Source organism: Manis javanica, chromosome 5, assembly GCF_040802235.1.
Source record: "Manis javanica isolate MJ-LG chromosome 5, MJ_LKY, whole genome shotgun sequence".
Lineage (NCBI taxonomy): Eukaryota > Metazoa > Chordata > Mammalia > Pholidota > Manidae > Manis > Manis javanica.
Window position 1 is genome coordinate 139,959,492 of NC_133160.1, and position 16,153 is coordinate 139,975,644.

A 16,153-nucleotide genomic window follows, 5' to 3' on the forward strand; every position below is an offset into this window, starting at 1 on the left:
AACATAAAAGTTTTTCTGCATTGAAAATAAAAGATCATGGACTAAAATTGTGATCCAGTTCTAAAAAGTCATGCTTGGCACACAGTAGGATTATTTGTTGAATGACTTCCACATTACAACTGATTACGTGAAAACGTTTTCAGATTTTTTGGAGACATATTCAAGAGCAGTCCCAAGCTTTTCCTCATTTTCCATCCAATTGCTTTGATTCCCTGGAATGATACTTGCTGCCTGCCCTCCTACATTGTGCTTTCACTGCCCTCAAGGTTGTCTGGCATCCATTACAGGTAGAGCTCACTAAATTACACAGGCAGTAATCATTCGCAGGTTTTCCCTCTTTTTTTCTTTTTTCTTTTTAGTCTACTCAGGTTACTTTTCAAGAAAAAAAAAAAGTAAGAAAAGTGACAGAAAATAAAAGCTAAACTAAAGAGTATTTTTAAAAAAACAATTTCAGAAAAGCATCTAAATTTCCTCTGTGGATCTATCCCTATACCTTACTGCCTATGCCTTAATTGGTGTTAATGGGGTGTTTTCTATCTCTGCTAATGTTCTACTCAACTCAGAGGGGAAAGCAGAGAAATATAGCAGTTCTACTCTAATCTACCACAGCTATGAAATCTACTTGTCTTGCAAATGCCCTTGGACAGTGTCAAATTAAGCCAGCATCATTTATGGAAAAGTTGTCAAGCAGATAGCTCATTCCATGCCCCACCCCTCACTAAAACTAGAAATGAATTTCTAAGTACCATAAATGAATTTATGGCATAACTTTAATATAAAATCCCTTATGTTCTTCTAGATATTTATACATGAAATTGTTTCTCCATCATTATTTCAACTTCAAAATCCTACACTGTTGTGGATGGCCCTTCTCACCACACTTCACTTTGCTTATTATTTTTCTGCCACAGCAGATACTTTTTATTTTTAGACATCAAGACTATTTCTCTTCCCCATCATTTCTACTTGCTCTTCAGCCTTGAATGCCCTATAGATCTTCACATGGCCAGTTCTTCTTTTCATTCAGGTCTCGGCCCTCAGCCCTCAGTTGAAATGCCACTTCTTTAGAGAGGCTCTGCTTGATCACCTCTGGACTGGTCACTATCTTGAGATGTTTATTTTATTGAGTTTATTGAGATGTAATTGACACATAATATTGTATAAGTTTAAGGCATGTAACATAATAATTTGATATATGCATATATTGTGAGGTGATGATCTTTCATATCATCTATCTTATTTTCTTCTCAGCACTTACCACTCCCTGCTGTTATCTTTTTTAGTTACTTATTTCTCATTTCTTGACACTGGGTATAAATTCCATGTGAACAGGGTATGTTGTCAATCTTGTTTATTTTGGTTCTCTGGTGGCTGGAAAGTATCTGACACATAGTAGCTACTCAGTAAATATTTGTCCAATGAATGAATGAAAATTTATGGACTCATAGGGGAAGGTGATGGAACAGTATTGTCTAAAGAAAATAATTCTCAAGTGGAGGAAAAACTGAAAAAGGAAGAAAATGAGAAGAAGGAAGGCCAAAGGGGAGATAGATGGAGAGACAAGATAAAGAAGGGAAGGGAAGCACAGGGAACAGAAGACAGAGAGAAGACCATAGAGAGATAAAAAGGAATGAAAAGGATTGGAGAAGAGGAAGATGGTAAAGTAACAGAGAAGGGTCTGTGTCTGTGTGCCATTGGTCTAAGACTCTTCCCCCTAAATGTTGAGTTCTGTGCCTTTGAATTTAAGTCTCTGTTTAGGAGTTTGTTGACCCATTTCCCAGATATGAGCAGAGCAACAGTAAGCTGAACACTGAGCAAGCTGTTGTCTAGCATCATATGTGGGACAACATTCTGTCCAACCATCTTATAGATGAAGACATGGCCCTACTGAAGCAAGGGAACATGCCTAGGATTACAGACCTAGGAAGTAGCACACCTACAACTAGTCCCCAAACATCCTGATGCCCAATTTTTTTGTAGATAAGCAACAAAGGTGATATGAATCCTGCATTTCTAAAACCAGTCTCAGAATTCTCCTGGTTTAATATTGATTTAAAGTAGCTCTCAAAAAAATTTAAAAAAAGAAGAAGAAGGGGAATACAGCTGCCAACACCATTCAAGGGAACTTTCCTTCACCCTCCAGGCGATATGTGTGTGTGACTAATTATTATGATGTTATATATGCTGCTATTGTTTCTGGTCACTTGCCACCCAGGTGAAACTAGGTATGTGAGAGGAGGCAGAACCTGAAATAATTTCCTAAAGTGAATAATGATTTATAGAGGCTGGATTTGGGTGCAGTAATAAATGGAGCATGTGATGACTAAAATGAGGTTTATGGTGGTTTCCATATTCAAATATCATAATTTTTATTGTTATTCTTCCATGAGAAATATTGAAGAAAGGCACACTGACAAGAAGTGATTTTGTGTAATCAATCATGACTGACTCTCATTTCCAGTCATGAATCATAAAATCCAATATAAACTACTAATTTGCTTTCATTCAGTAGTTTCCACTTTTTCCCAATTATTTTTCCCCATCATTAAAAAAAATCAACATCAGCTAATAGTACAAAATAGGAATCTCTGAATTTTGACTCCTTTGCCTTATGTGTTCTTCTGTGACAAAGATGACACAAAAGTACTGGTAATGTAATTTGTGGGACTCCTTGTTCAAAAATTAAGAACTTCAAGACAGTAAGAGCACAGCATTAAAGCAAGTGTGGGGCCCTACTAAGCATGGGGTCCTATATGATTGCACAGGTCACATGCCTAAGAAGCCAGCCCTGCAAAAGCTGAGAGACTAATATTTTGGGCTAATACATGAAAAGTAAGAACTCTAAGTCATGGGGATGTAATATACAGCATGGTGACTATAGTTAATAATACTGGATTGAATATCTGTAACAGAGTAGATCTTAAAACTTCTCATCATAAGAAAAAAATTTCTGTAACTATGTATGGGGACAGGTGTTAACTATACTTATTGTGGTGATCATTTTGCAATATGTACAAACTTCGAATCATGTTGACACCTGAAACTCATATTGTATGTCAATTATACCTCAATAAAAAAATAAATGAAGAAAAAAATGTCCCAAAAGTCATCAAAAGGAGAAGTGTAGCCAATCCACACACCCTATCTAGTAATTAAGCTTATTATTAAGGCATAGTTATGCCAAGTATTGTTTGACTGAAGCGGAAAATGTTTTGTATAAAATTTGTCAAGCCTAAAGGACTTCTAAACTACAGCGAAGTTGTATCTCTGCTGTTTTATGACAACCTGTTTCCTCATTATCCTGGTCACAAGCTATTCCTTTATAGAGAAGCACATTGCCTTTTCTTTTACTATGACATTCTTTCCTAAGAAATCTTTGCCCAAACATGGCTTAGTGAGGATACAGTCAACAATAGTGAAATGGCCAATAATCCATCTACAAAGAACGGGTCACTGACAGATATGAGAGAACAGTTACAAATGTAAATGAAGAAGAGATTTCACCATAATCTATTGCCCTCTATGCATAAAAAACGGAGCTCAGATCTGTTTACCAAGTTTGAAGTCTTCCAAGAGCCTATTCAAATGCCCAACTGGAGCCAATAAGAACTTTTTTGTCAAACACACAGAGATTCTGTGCATATTGCTCTCTTGCCTATCCCTCTGTTAAATTTCACCTAACATTTTCCTCCTCTTTACTAGTCTAACTCTATATGTATGATTTTTGCATTTCAAAAAATTATGTTTTGTCAGAATGAAAACTATACACAAAGCTACACAATGCGTCTGGTTTTAAAGACTTTACCTTCACATTTTAATTTTATTAGGCATGCCCAACTCTCTGCCTCTTAGGCCTTGCAATGTCATCACTGAACTGCAAATCAAACTATAAATGGGTTTCCCTTAAACATAAATCATGCATTACTTACTTGACTGTTACTCTGTTGGATGTATCCTGCAGGTCACTAGGGTCGAAGAGTTGAGATTCCTTAAGGCCAAGCTCTTTACAACCTCTCAAGAATAAGATGATATTGTCCTGGAAGGAAGAAAAGAAATCCAAGTCTATATTATTTTACATTACCTTTATAACCAGCCCTTCCTCTTCAATAGTCCAAATTACTGGAGGGGCGTCAGTTATTAAGGCACCAAGAGTCAGGTCTAAATCATGGCTCATTAGATGAAGTCACACTTTGTTAGAATAGGCCAGAGTAAACAAATACTTCAAAATTTTAAACCCACAGCCATGCCAAATTCATTTTTTTCCCCTACCTTAACACATTTGTATAAAACTGCAAGTAAAAAATCACTGAAAAGCAGAACTTTGCATTTTGGGGGGAATAATTTTCAAAAGCAAGGTATTCCTTATTGCTTCAAAGTTATATCTGTGTCTTATTGCCTAGAGTTTGGTTGCAAATTGATATTTTAAAAAATTGGTTTTGCCATTCAAAAGTCATATTCAACAAGTTTTCCTTTTTAGTGATCTTCTAAAACATATTTTTCATCAGCAGGTTTTCACTGATAATACATTGATGCACTATAAACTGAATTAAATGGGAAAAAATCTAGACTTAACTGGGAAGGGAAAAAAGAGGGACAAAGAAAGCTCTTGAAAATAATGCAAAAGACCCTCCTCAATGAAAACTTTCTCTAGCAAGTACAAATTTACTTTGAACTGGCAGGGTAACAGACACAATCGACAATTAAAAAGTGCTCTGTCCAGACGGGTAAGATTCCTCAAGGGAGGAACAACCTAAGACAGGCACAGTCGCAGGGGGGCCAACAGGTGAGAAATTGGGGATCAACAGAGGTGAGGCTTAGAACCTCACCCCCCCTGTTTTGAGAGAAATCTTCTGCATCCGTGGATGTTTTGCTGCCCTTGTCTAGCTTGGATTAATACTTAGTCTATAGGCACAGACCTGATCATCTACATTTGCCCTCTTACAGCACTAAATTATGTTTTCTACCTTTATCTTGCATCTACCTACCACTTCAGCATTTTATTAAAAAAATAATAATAATAATAATAAGGGAGACATGTGGGATTCACATATAAATCAAGTATAAAAATTAAACAAATAATCATATCTGACTTGATTGTTTATAGTTCATGATGTGTGATCAAAATTGAAAGTTTCTGTGATGACTGCCCTTGCACTGTTCACCATGTAAGAACTTATTTACTATGTAAGAACTTGTTCACCATGTAAGAACTTGTTCGTTATGCTTCAGAAGATTGGAGACTGTTGAGAATTAGGCTTGGGATTGATTAATGATTGTGCATTGACCCCCCTATACAGAATTTTATTGTTGTTAACAACCATTTGATCAATAAATATGAGAGATGCCCTCTCAAAAAAAAAAAAGTGCTCTGTCCATCTGTTGGGAGTCCTTAAGAACAAACAAATGGCTCTGGAAAGGATTGCACTTGTGGGTCATCCTTCTGGAACTTCTGGGTATTAGCATCAGGTTCATCAGTTACAAGTCTGTAATTGTTCTCTTCCCAGAAGATTTCTGACAAGCCAACTGGCCCCAGCAGTTAGTAAAAACTATAGGAGAGGAATGATAAAGGTTGGCTCCAAGAGCCAGATTACTATGAATCCATCTGTAAGCACAATGCTACAAAAATCTGGAATGATGGCAGTGGTTACTGAATCATCCAGTTCAACAAAGCATACAAAAAGCATAGCATTTCCCCACTAGCCAGTCTGTAGGCAAGATTCTAAGATGACCCCAAGACCCTCACCCCCTGGTGTACACACCCTGAATAATCCCCTCCCTTTAAGTGAGAATGCAATCTGCAAATGGGATATACCGGTATCACTCTGGGATTATACTATGAACCAGTTGGCTTTGAGTTAAGCCAAGGAAAGATCATTTGAGTGGGCCTAACGTAATCAGAGAAGCATTTAAAAGAAAGTGAAGTCAGAGTTTCTGGTGCATGAGTTCTACAGCTGCAGGGAGAATAATTCTGTCAAAAGCCACATGAGCTTGGAAGAGGCTTGGAAGAAGCTCTGTAGGACCTCAGCCCCTGCCAACACCTTAATTTCAGCCCTATGAGGTTCTGTGCAAAGAACTCGGTCCGCTACATCCATACTTCTGAGCTACAGAAACCAAGTTAATAAATGGGTATTGATTTAAGACTTTAAGTTGGTAGTAATTTTTTTTTGAAGCAACAAATAATTAATACTCCCAGGCTCAAAAAAATAAGAGCAACAGCAATAAACTGCTAAATTTTCTATAACCCTTATTATATGTCAAACATTCTTCTAAGAGCTTTACATATAACTCATTTAACCCCTGTCCAACCTTATGAGCTAGGTACCACTATCATCCTCATTTTACAGATGAGCAATCTGAGGCACAGAACAGTAAACACCTTGCCCAAGGTCACACAGCCAGCAAAGGATGGAGGCACAAAACAACATGGCATGTAAGAGGAACTTAAGCATCAAGTCTGAGGATGGCACCAAAGGAAGATGATGCTATGGAGTCATGATCGGGTCACGAACGGCCCTGGAGGGCAGGTTGTGGAACTTGCTGAGGGGCTTTAATCTGAGACATGAATGTAGCAGATGTAGATTGTTGGGGGCAGCCTAGGGGGAGGTAGATAGTGAGAAGGGAGGGCTTAAGAGGAACAAGCTGGGAAACAGGGAGACTACTAAGGAGATACTACAATCTCACTCTTTCCCCATGGAGGGTGGTTCATCCCAGGTTTTCTTTCCTGTGTCCCTGGATTTTTTCAGCAAACAAGATGTGCCATCATTCACATGACATGTGGCATTCCCTAGACTTCTCCCTACTGACAATGAGTTGGTCATAGTCTAAAGTCATCCATATGGATCCCAGTTTCACATTTAATTACTTTGCTTGCTTTGAAATGTTCAAATTTCTACTTGAAGTTTTTCTGTTTTTCCTCCCATCTCCAGAGTTTTGTAGATGTTCATGTGAATCTTTTATAGGGAATGCAACTCTGTAGTTGGCCTAGAAGCTGAGGGCTTCTTGCCCAGAGGAAAGCAAAGGATGGGTCCTCGTACTCTCTAGAAATCATCTGGGACCACAATCAAAGGACCAAACCTGTGGCCACCATATTGTGCTATGAGGCACGTGACTGTGGCCTCAGATTCTCAAGAGCAGCCAGGAGGTGCTCTTTCCATGCGCATTCCGGATGTGCTCTTGAGCTCCATGCTATATTCAACACCCGGGCTGCAAACACAACAGCACTGTGTTGCCAGCCAGGCTAAACCACTTGAGCTGGAAGATTTAAAGAATGGCAGGTCTCCTTCCAGCTCTTTGCTGCAACCTAATGATGCTGGAGGGGAGCCAGACCCCAGTCAGGAGAAAAGCCAGAAGGAAGAACCCCCCAGCCAAGAGCTAACAGGGGCAGCAATCGGAGCAGGCAGGAACGGCTGTGCATTTAATTACATAAAAGGCATCCTGCAAATTCCCTTCTGCCTCGCTCTTCACACTGAGATTTTTCCACATTTGTAATTCCAAGCAAAACTCACGTCTTTGCATTTTAGCTTCAGAAACTAAGCAGTAAAACAGCATCTCAATCCTAAATAAGAAGTAGAAGACAATGACCAGTCTATTTAGCTTTTACTAATGTAGCACTACAAACCCAGCAAGACTTAGTAAGCCCTCAGAAGTTTATAAGGGGCTCTTCAAAAGAAATCAATGTCCTGCAAACACAAAGTTAGAGATTAAAGAGACATGATAACCAAATGTAATTTATGACCTCTGCTTGGATCCTTGGTTCAAAAAGGAGAAGTAAATACGGCTCCTAAAGTCTAATTTAAATATGGACTGGATGTTGGACAGTGTTACTGAATGAGTGTTAATTAATCGTCTTGAGCACCATGATGAGGATGACAGTGATGTGAGACACTGAGCCTTTATTTTTAAGTGAACATGTGAATTATTCAGGGACCAATTATCACAGTATCTGTAATCTAATTTCAGATACTTTAAGAAAAAAATGTGTGTGCGTGTACACACACACGCATATGAGAGAGAGAGAAAATGCCTGCCTGACCTGGAGAAAGAGATAAAGCCAATATGGTAAAAGAGTAACAGCTGGTGAATCTAGATCAGTGATCGGCATACTTTTCCTGTAAAACCCAGAGAGTAAATATGACTTATGGGCCTGTGGTGGTCTCTGTCAATATCCACTCTGATACCCACTCTGCTGCTGTAGCCAGACAATACAGAATGGGACTGTCATGTTTCTATACACTTTATTTACAAAAGGGGACCTTGGGCTAGATCTGGCCCGCAGGCTGCAGTCCACCAGCCCTGTTCCAGGTGAATGGGATGCAGGGAGTCACTACTCCTGTCTCTCAGCTTCTCTGTACATATGAAAATTTTCAAAAAAAGCTTTGGAGAAAGGGCTTTTAAATTTTAAGAAATATACTCTACCACATAGGGTTATGACTTCACTGGCAAAACCAATTTCAAAAAATTTAAGGAAAACGTTAACAGTCACCTCAGACATAACTATTGCAAAGTCTCTGAGCTCAAGTGCTCCTGCTGGAGAGAGAGTCTTTCTGGCTAACTGGGAAGTACTGTTGCATGAGTCTCATTCAACACAGATGCATGACATTAAGTTCCTAAAAGAGTCTATTTTGTGTCAGACTAATATTAATACAGGTATTTATACTGCCGTTTTGTAACCACCAGGCATTAACTCCTCCTTGTGCTTGGCCCAGCGGTTTCCCATTTCATTAATCTGTGGGCCTGCCCTGTGTATGAAGACATTCCCCAGGGGCCTGGGCTTGAGGCCTGGGCTCTCTACCCTCCTTGCAGCCTCTTCTCTGAAAGGTCCTTGTGCTTCACTCCCTTGATTCTTGCTCCAAAAGCAAGATAAAGGAAGACCCAGGCCCGTCTCTACCCTCAGAGTTTAGCAGTGTCCCTGGCATATAGTAGGTACTCACTGAATATTTAAAATAGGTTATGTACCACATACTAGGTACTTAGAAGAATGAAAAAACCCCACAAATGTCCTTATCTCATGGAGCTGACCTTCTACTAGATGACATAATAAGGACTTACAACAAAAGTATCTTATCTTCAAGATTGATTTTCATGATCCATTAAATAGCTGGATTTGTTTAAGACACATATAAACAGAGGTCTGGCTTCAATTTAGACAATGGAGATGAGAGAAAGAACACAGCATTATAGCCTTGGAGTCAGGAGGATGTCAATGAAAATCCCAGCCTTATCCACTTAACAGCTATGTGGCCTTGGGCACAGTTCCTAAATTTTCTGATCCTTGAATTTTTAATCTGTAAAGTAGGGGATGCCAGCAACCTCATAGGGATATCAGAATTACAGAAAATATATATTAAGAACACAGCCTAGTGTTTACTACCTTCTGGGCACTCATTAAGTGAAAGTTATTATGACATTCTTGTTATTCAGGTTAAGAAAGAACCATGGAAGGTGAGATGAAGAACAATTTATCCATTCATGAAAAACAGACACCGTGTGTATTGAAAGCCCTTGCCAGTTACATGGAAGATGGTAAGAGGGAAAAAAAAAAGTAGCTTCTGTTGCTGTTTAGTTACTTTTATTAACTGCCAACTTGGCACTTTTAGACAGGCAGTCTCAGGCTTAGGTGCAAGCTCCGTACCAAAAGTCCATGTGTAAGACAGCTGCTTGTAAGTCATCATTAGCAGTTATCTCACAGAAATAATCTTTGCATGGTGGTTCCAAGCTCAGGCCAGAAAAACCTACTTAATCCAAAATGTGCCAGAGAAGGAATACTAATTATTATGGAACCTGACCTTTGAGCAGAACAACCCATCAGTAGGAAAGTGTATTCAAAAATCCCAAGCACACCTCCCCCTTGGCTGTAGTCAGATGGAAGATTCCAGAGGCCATGGGAAAGGCTTCCTCAGCCCACGGCCGTACCATGGGGAGCAGGGGCAGGAGTCGGCGGGGAGAAAGGTGGGCCCGCAGTTCAGTCCAGTGAAAGCAGTGACACACGTCACTGCCTCAGCCAGGCCTTTCTCCCTCTCATCTTCAGAAGACAAGGACCCACTTGCTATCTTGGCCTTCTCCAGCTGTCATTTCCAACTGGAAAGGGGTTTCTCTTGTTCCCTGATCCACTGGGAAATAGCACGCAGCTTTCTGTTTCTGAGGAAGGCACCAGCATTTAGTGGTTCTCCAAAAACCAAACAGTGAGAAGCACCCCCTTCTCTGCTCAGTATTCTTGGCTTTTTTCCTTTATAGCCAATAGGGAAATAGTGGATTTGGAATTCACAGAACATGAAGGTAATGCTCATTTGGGTTGCAAATGAACCAAGACACCTACTGCGAGGTATTTAGAATGCAATATATATATCAAGCATCCGTATGGTTTTCAGTTTCTATAAATGAAAACATTAGGTGGAAATAAATGTAAAGGAGGATTACAGCTGGTGAATTTATTATTTTCTATGATAAATATTTGCTTTTAAAAATCTTAATAAGGTCAGGTTATCTCAGAAAGATCTGCAAGTATATCAGAGCAGACTTAGATCTTTGTGGAAAATCATAACTAACACTGTTACTTTTCTGTTCTATGTATGTGTATTTTTTAAAATACGGTCCTTATTAGGGTTTCTACATTTGAAGCAAACAAACTCCCTTCAACAGAAGTGCAATTATGAAATTTAGAACTCAAGGAACACATTACCAAAATATCTCCAGGAACTTACTCCACAATTAATAGAATTTGGGGATTTCCTGTGCTTGCTGTGCTTTCACGGTTCCTCTCCCAGCCTGCACAGTTTCCAGTCAAGCCCCGGTAATTGGCCGATGCCCAGGGGCAATCAGCACTCGCCAGACTTTCAGTGACTTTGTGTTTGTGGGGAGCCCTTAATGAGGATACCAGGCCTTCCACTGAGAGGCTAGAGCTGCTTGCTTTGCCTGGGTGAGTTCTGGGGAGGTTTGACCCAGAAGGTGGCTGCTTCCTTGCAGGAGAAGAAAAAATTTTATGGATGGGAAATGAGCAGAAGCCTAGCGGGTGGCAGGGAGAGAAGAAAAGTTGGGGAGGGTAAGAAAGTTATGAGAGGTAAGCTTGAGTAGATGGTGTGAACCCTGCCAGGCATGCAGGCTGTTTCCTAGGCAGTGGGGAATGAAGGCCAGCTGACCAGGACAGAAGGCATCCTGGATTCGACCTTTATGTTCAGGGAACACGTTGGGTGACTGTGGGAGCGATCCACTGGGTGGAGGAGAAGGTCCATTTAAGAGATAATTACAGGAGCTCAGAGAGAGATGTGGAAGGTCTGAACTCACCCAAAGCAGAAAGAGCAGAAAAGAGGGCAAGGATGCGAGCACTCCTCGTTGGCGTGGCAGTTGAGTGGATTTGGGAGTAGAGAATGAGGAGGAGGAGGGGACTGGGGCTGATGCCGAGGTGTTCAGCTAGGTTTTTTAGCAATCGAAACTATCCTATGGAACAGAAGAAGGGGAGATTTATGATAAATGGAACATTCTCTATTCAAGGAGCCACAGCTCATTGGGAGCTTATTCTTGGGTCTGGAGCTCTGAAGTGAGGCCCTGGAGGAATATGCAGGTGTGGACACCACCAGGACGTGCACAGAGGGGAAGTAAGGAGAGCAGGATATTGCCCAGGAGAGTTCAGACAGAACAAGGGACCAAAAGGATGGTGAGAGGAGGGAGAGCCCCTGTGCCCAAGGAGAAGCCAGAGGGAGCAGAAGGGGAGCCAGGCGAGGCCGCCAGGGCAGCCATATGAGAGCATTGTTGAGGGGGCATCACATGTTCATTGCCAAATGCTGCGGCATTACATCCAGGACCCCAGCTTGGCCACTTGCTGTATGCGTGACCTGGGGCAAGTTGCTTACCTGGCTTCCGCCTCAGCTTTCTCTTCTAAAAGTCCAAAGTTCATAGAATGGCTCAAAGGCTCTGCAGGAGATGCTGCCCGCCGCCTCTCTGACCCCAGCCACTCTCCCTCTTCCTGCAGCCAGGCACAACTCCTTGCAGGTCCTCAGCCAAACCAAGTAGATCCCTGCCAGGGCCTCTGCACTGTTCTTTTTCTTGCCTAGATATTATCTAGAACAATCTCTGGTATATAATAAGTAAACATTCAATAAATATGCATGGAATGAATGAATGACCATTGAAATGGGGATACTCATAATACCCCAGGGCTGCTATGTGGAGTTAAGAAAATATATGTAAAGTGTTTAGAATAGAACAGTGTTTAGCATAACAAATGTTTTCCATTATAAATTTTCTATTAGAATAAAATTGCTAAGTCATTAATGAATGGGTTTTCTGATTAGAAGGACATTACTGACTTTGGGGAGAATTTCAGTGGAATGATAGGGTAAAAATCAGGTTGTAGAAAGTTAAAAAGTGAGTGTGGAATAATAACAATAAAGGAAATGCAAACAGATGCTTTTGAAAGTTTAGCAGAGAAGATATGATGAGGTAAGTTACAGTGGGTCAAGCACATGTTGGCTGATGGCTTCTTTTAGGACAGCTTCTGTTAAGGAGAAACATGGCTTGTCCTGGAGCTTCCCTACCTCTCCCAGATCGCTGGTGTTATCATCCTCAAAAGGTTTGAGCCATCAGTTCTTCACCAAAATAACCCTCCATCCTACTTATTATTTCTGTCACACTCATGGTGGACTCTGGTTCCAGGCTCATCGCTTAATATAGTCAACATTCTAAGTGACTTTAAATTCTGCACCAGCAGCCTGTTTGGTAGCCTGGATTCCCAGTTCTTTGACTTCCTCATTCCAATAGTTTTTACTCATACACACCGTGTCAGGATCATACTCATCACCCACACCTGCCATGTGGAATCTTAAAGTCCAACATCCTACTCTTTGCATTGAGTCCTTCTTCCAGTTCATTCCTTCTTTCCTATAATACCTGCCCCTTCATCTCCAGACTCTGCCCTTCACTCTCAGTCCATTTCCCTCTTCCCTTGTTGCCTGATTTCCTTCATGATCCAGTCCAGACCAGAGTGACTATTCAGCTACTCCTCTGCTTGCATCTTCAACATTCCCACTTCTCTGTCTTTCTATTTGGGAGTAAGGATGAGGACAAGGAATAACACAGGTGGGACAGTTAGCCTTGGACATGAGCCTGGCGGCTAACCCAACCATCTCTTGTCCCTACCTTAGGAGGGACCCGGTGTGCCCACTCCTCATGTTTCTCCATGGAGGGACAGTGCCCCTGGCCCCTCACTCTTCTTCCCCTGGGTCGATTTGGGAGAAGAAGGGGGCAGGCTCAGCTCGGCCGGTTTTAGACGTCCTCTCTGCGGCAGACAGCCCATCTGTAGGACACATGTGTCCTGTCTGTCTCTGCCATGTCGTAAGGGGCTTCTCTCTATGGGGGAGGACTGTGGTTTTCCAACTGTGCAAGGAATGGCTGGATAAATTCATCTAATTCAGGAGTGAGGATTAGCAAACCCACTTGGCTGCAGCTCTATTTGGTTCGTGAGAAGTAAAGCTGATCTGACTCCTGTGTTTATGGCTCAGCTGGGAGCGGGAAAGAAGAGCATTATTTATTGCTCACCCTAATTCCCTAACACTCTGCTCCTTGGGCGACTGGAAAGAATGGTGCAGTCTGGAGCTGCTACAAATAAGCTCTTACCTCAGTGGGTGCCTTGGATCTACTCTTGGTACTCCTTCTGGGCATCCCTCCTCTACTCTCTAAATCTCTCTCCGTGCCTTAACCTTCTCCATCAATAGATAGATGTCATAAGCCCCCAGGAGTTCAATGCCTTCACTTTACCCATCCCAAGTTCTGTATCTAAAACCTTTTTTTTAAAAACGAATATCAAGTCGGATATTTTAAGGCATTTGAAACAGTCTGTTAACAGTTTTTTCAGCATTGGTAGCAGAATGGGAGTCTGTATTATAGTCAAGATCTAACAGCCAGTGGTTATGCTATATTAACTTTAGTTTAAACTTATTTATTCAAGGATATTAACCACATACTTACTGTATGAAATGCAATGCATTAGGTGCTTTGGGCAGGAAGCAGTCATGGTGAGAGTTACGACTCTTTTTTGCAAGTGAGAGAACCCCAGATGGAAATAGGTATATACTGGATTACAGAGCCCAGTATACCCAAGCTACAGGGTGGGGATGCAGCTGACCCTTCGAAACAACTGGAAACCAGGGCCTTATGTATTTGGAACCTGAATCACTTCACCTCTTGTCTGCTCACTCTGCATGGCTTATTTACTTTCCCTGCACACAGATTTCCTCCACATGAATCCCTTAGTCCCCAAGTTTCATATATGAAGGTTGTCATCCCTGAGAGAACTTTAACTCTCTTTTTCATTTGCAGTTCAAAGAAAAGGAAAAGATCCTTATTGGCCCACCTAGGGTCAGGTCCCTACCACAGTGGCTAATGGGATGGGGTAAGAGACCATGAGTCATTTTAATCCATGATTTTATCTCTCTTTCTGGATTTCACACTCATGACTATCATACAGCAGTTGCTTCTCCTCTCAAGGACTTGACAGTCTAGCCTACTTGAGGAGTAGCACCACAGTGCCATCTCAGGAGAACGCAGATTCCAGCTCATCAGGAAAACTGGCTTTATTCCAAGGCTATCATCTCTCCAAAAAATTACCGAACCATTCTCCAAACTACTGAGACTAACCCTAAAAACTCATATAAGTGTCATTATGTGATATTGCCAGATTGTTTGCCAGCAAAATTCACTAATGCGCTTTGGGATCTGAATGCAAGAAAGTTATCAGTTACGTTAGAACAAAATTGCTTAAACTGTCTATTACACATCACTGAGCAATACTCAAGTATTTTCTGTGTGACATATGATCTGGCATTTCTCAGAGAAGTGGTAGTCAAACTGTAGTCTGTGTGCTGCTGTGGGTTTACTACTGGTCCATGAGGAGGTAAATGCAGAATTGAAAATGAGTATTTAGAAATTTTTATACCAATTTGGCATCCTAAACACATCCCAGCATGTGATCAATGGAAACATCTCATTAAATGGTAGGTATACACTATTTTAGAAGTGGCCCATCCTGCATATTGTGTGAATGTGTAGTTAATAACAGTAGGATTACATATCAATCCAACTTGGATTAGAAATTAAACAAACAGAGATTCAAGATGGCGGCATGAGAGGTGAGACAGAGAACTCCTCCTAAAACCAAATATAATATGAAACTATACTTAATACAACTAATTCTAAATGAACAACAGAAAAGAAGGCTGCACCAGACTGTATACACCTGGAGAACAGAGCAGACCTCACAAAACAGGGTAACGTACCAAAGCCTAGATCTGGCAGAACCCAAGCCCTTCCCCCACCCCAGCTCACCATCAAGAGGAAGAGAAATAGAGTGCGAAGGGGGTGGAAGCCTAGGACTGCTGAACACTCAGCCCTGGAGATCTGCTTTGGGAGCAGAAACCTACATTGCATGTTGCTCTGGAGATTAGTGGGGTTGGAAAGCTAAGACAGGCAGAATACCTGGAGAGACTGAGATTCCAGCCATTTGTGGAGGACAGGGATCCATATCCAGCTGCTCTGGGACAAAGGAAAGGCAGGCGGTCTGAGAGGCTTCCTAGCAGTGAGAGGGCTGCTGATGGGGTGGGGTTTGCATGGAGCTTGCTATGTAGGAGAAGGGATAGGTGGGCAAGGTTCCCAGCAGGTTGGGGACTTTCAGGAGCTTAAGGTACTCCATCCCCCTGGCTGGCTACTCAGCTCTGAGGCCCCCCACTCTGATATGCAGCCTGCTGTGCCTTCCTCCTGGCCTGTTGGCACTGCCTCGCAAACCAGCAGTCCCTGCCCTGGTGTCAGGCCAGCCAGAGGGGGGCCCTGTCTACAGCAGCTACAGATGCAAGGCACGGAGCCTTACACCTGTGAGTTCAGCCCACTGGTTCTGACAGTGGAGATAGGCACTGCAGCCGGGAATCAGGAAACAGCTCTTTACTCCCTCCAGGCACCATCCCCGCTCCCCTGCAACCCCCGACATCACTCCAGGGGCTGAGCAGCTCCAAAGACTAGAGCTTGTGGGCACTAGAGGGCACCACATACAAATATGAAACATCAAAGGAACCTGGTCCAAACAAAATTCTCAGAAACAACAGAAAAAGTGCCCAATGAAACCAAACTCACCAATCCTCTGGAAAGAGGTTCAAAATAAAATCTTAAACTT

General features: G+C 41.7%; 1 protein-coding gene across 28 annotated transcripts in view; it reads right to left on the bottom strand.

Annotated features, from left to right (window-relative positions):
• LIMCH1 (LIM and calponin homology domains 1) overlaps positions 1-16,153 on the bottom strand; it is a 321,073-nt gene that overhangs the window by 87,185 nt on the left and 217,735 nt on the right. For all 28 annotated transcript variants that reach the window (XM_073237696.1, XM_037002554.2, XM_073237698.1 and 25 more), the window contains one exon: positions 3,930-4,036. In XM_073237696.1, the coding sequence (XP_073093797.1) occupies positions 3,930-4,036 (107 nt within the window). The remainder of the gene's footprint in view (positions 1-3,929; positions 4,037-16,153) is intronic.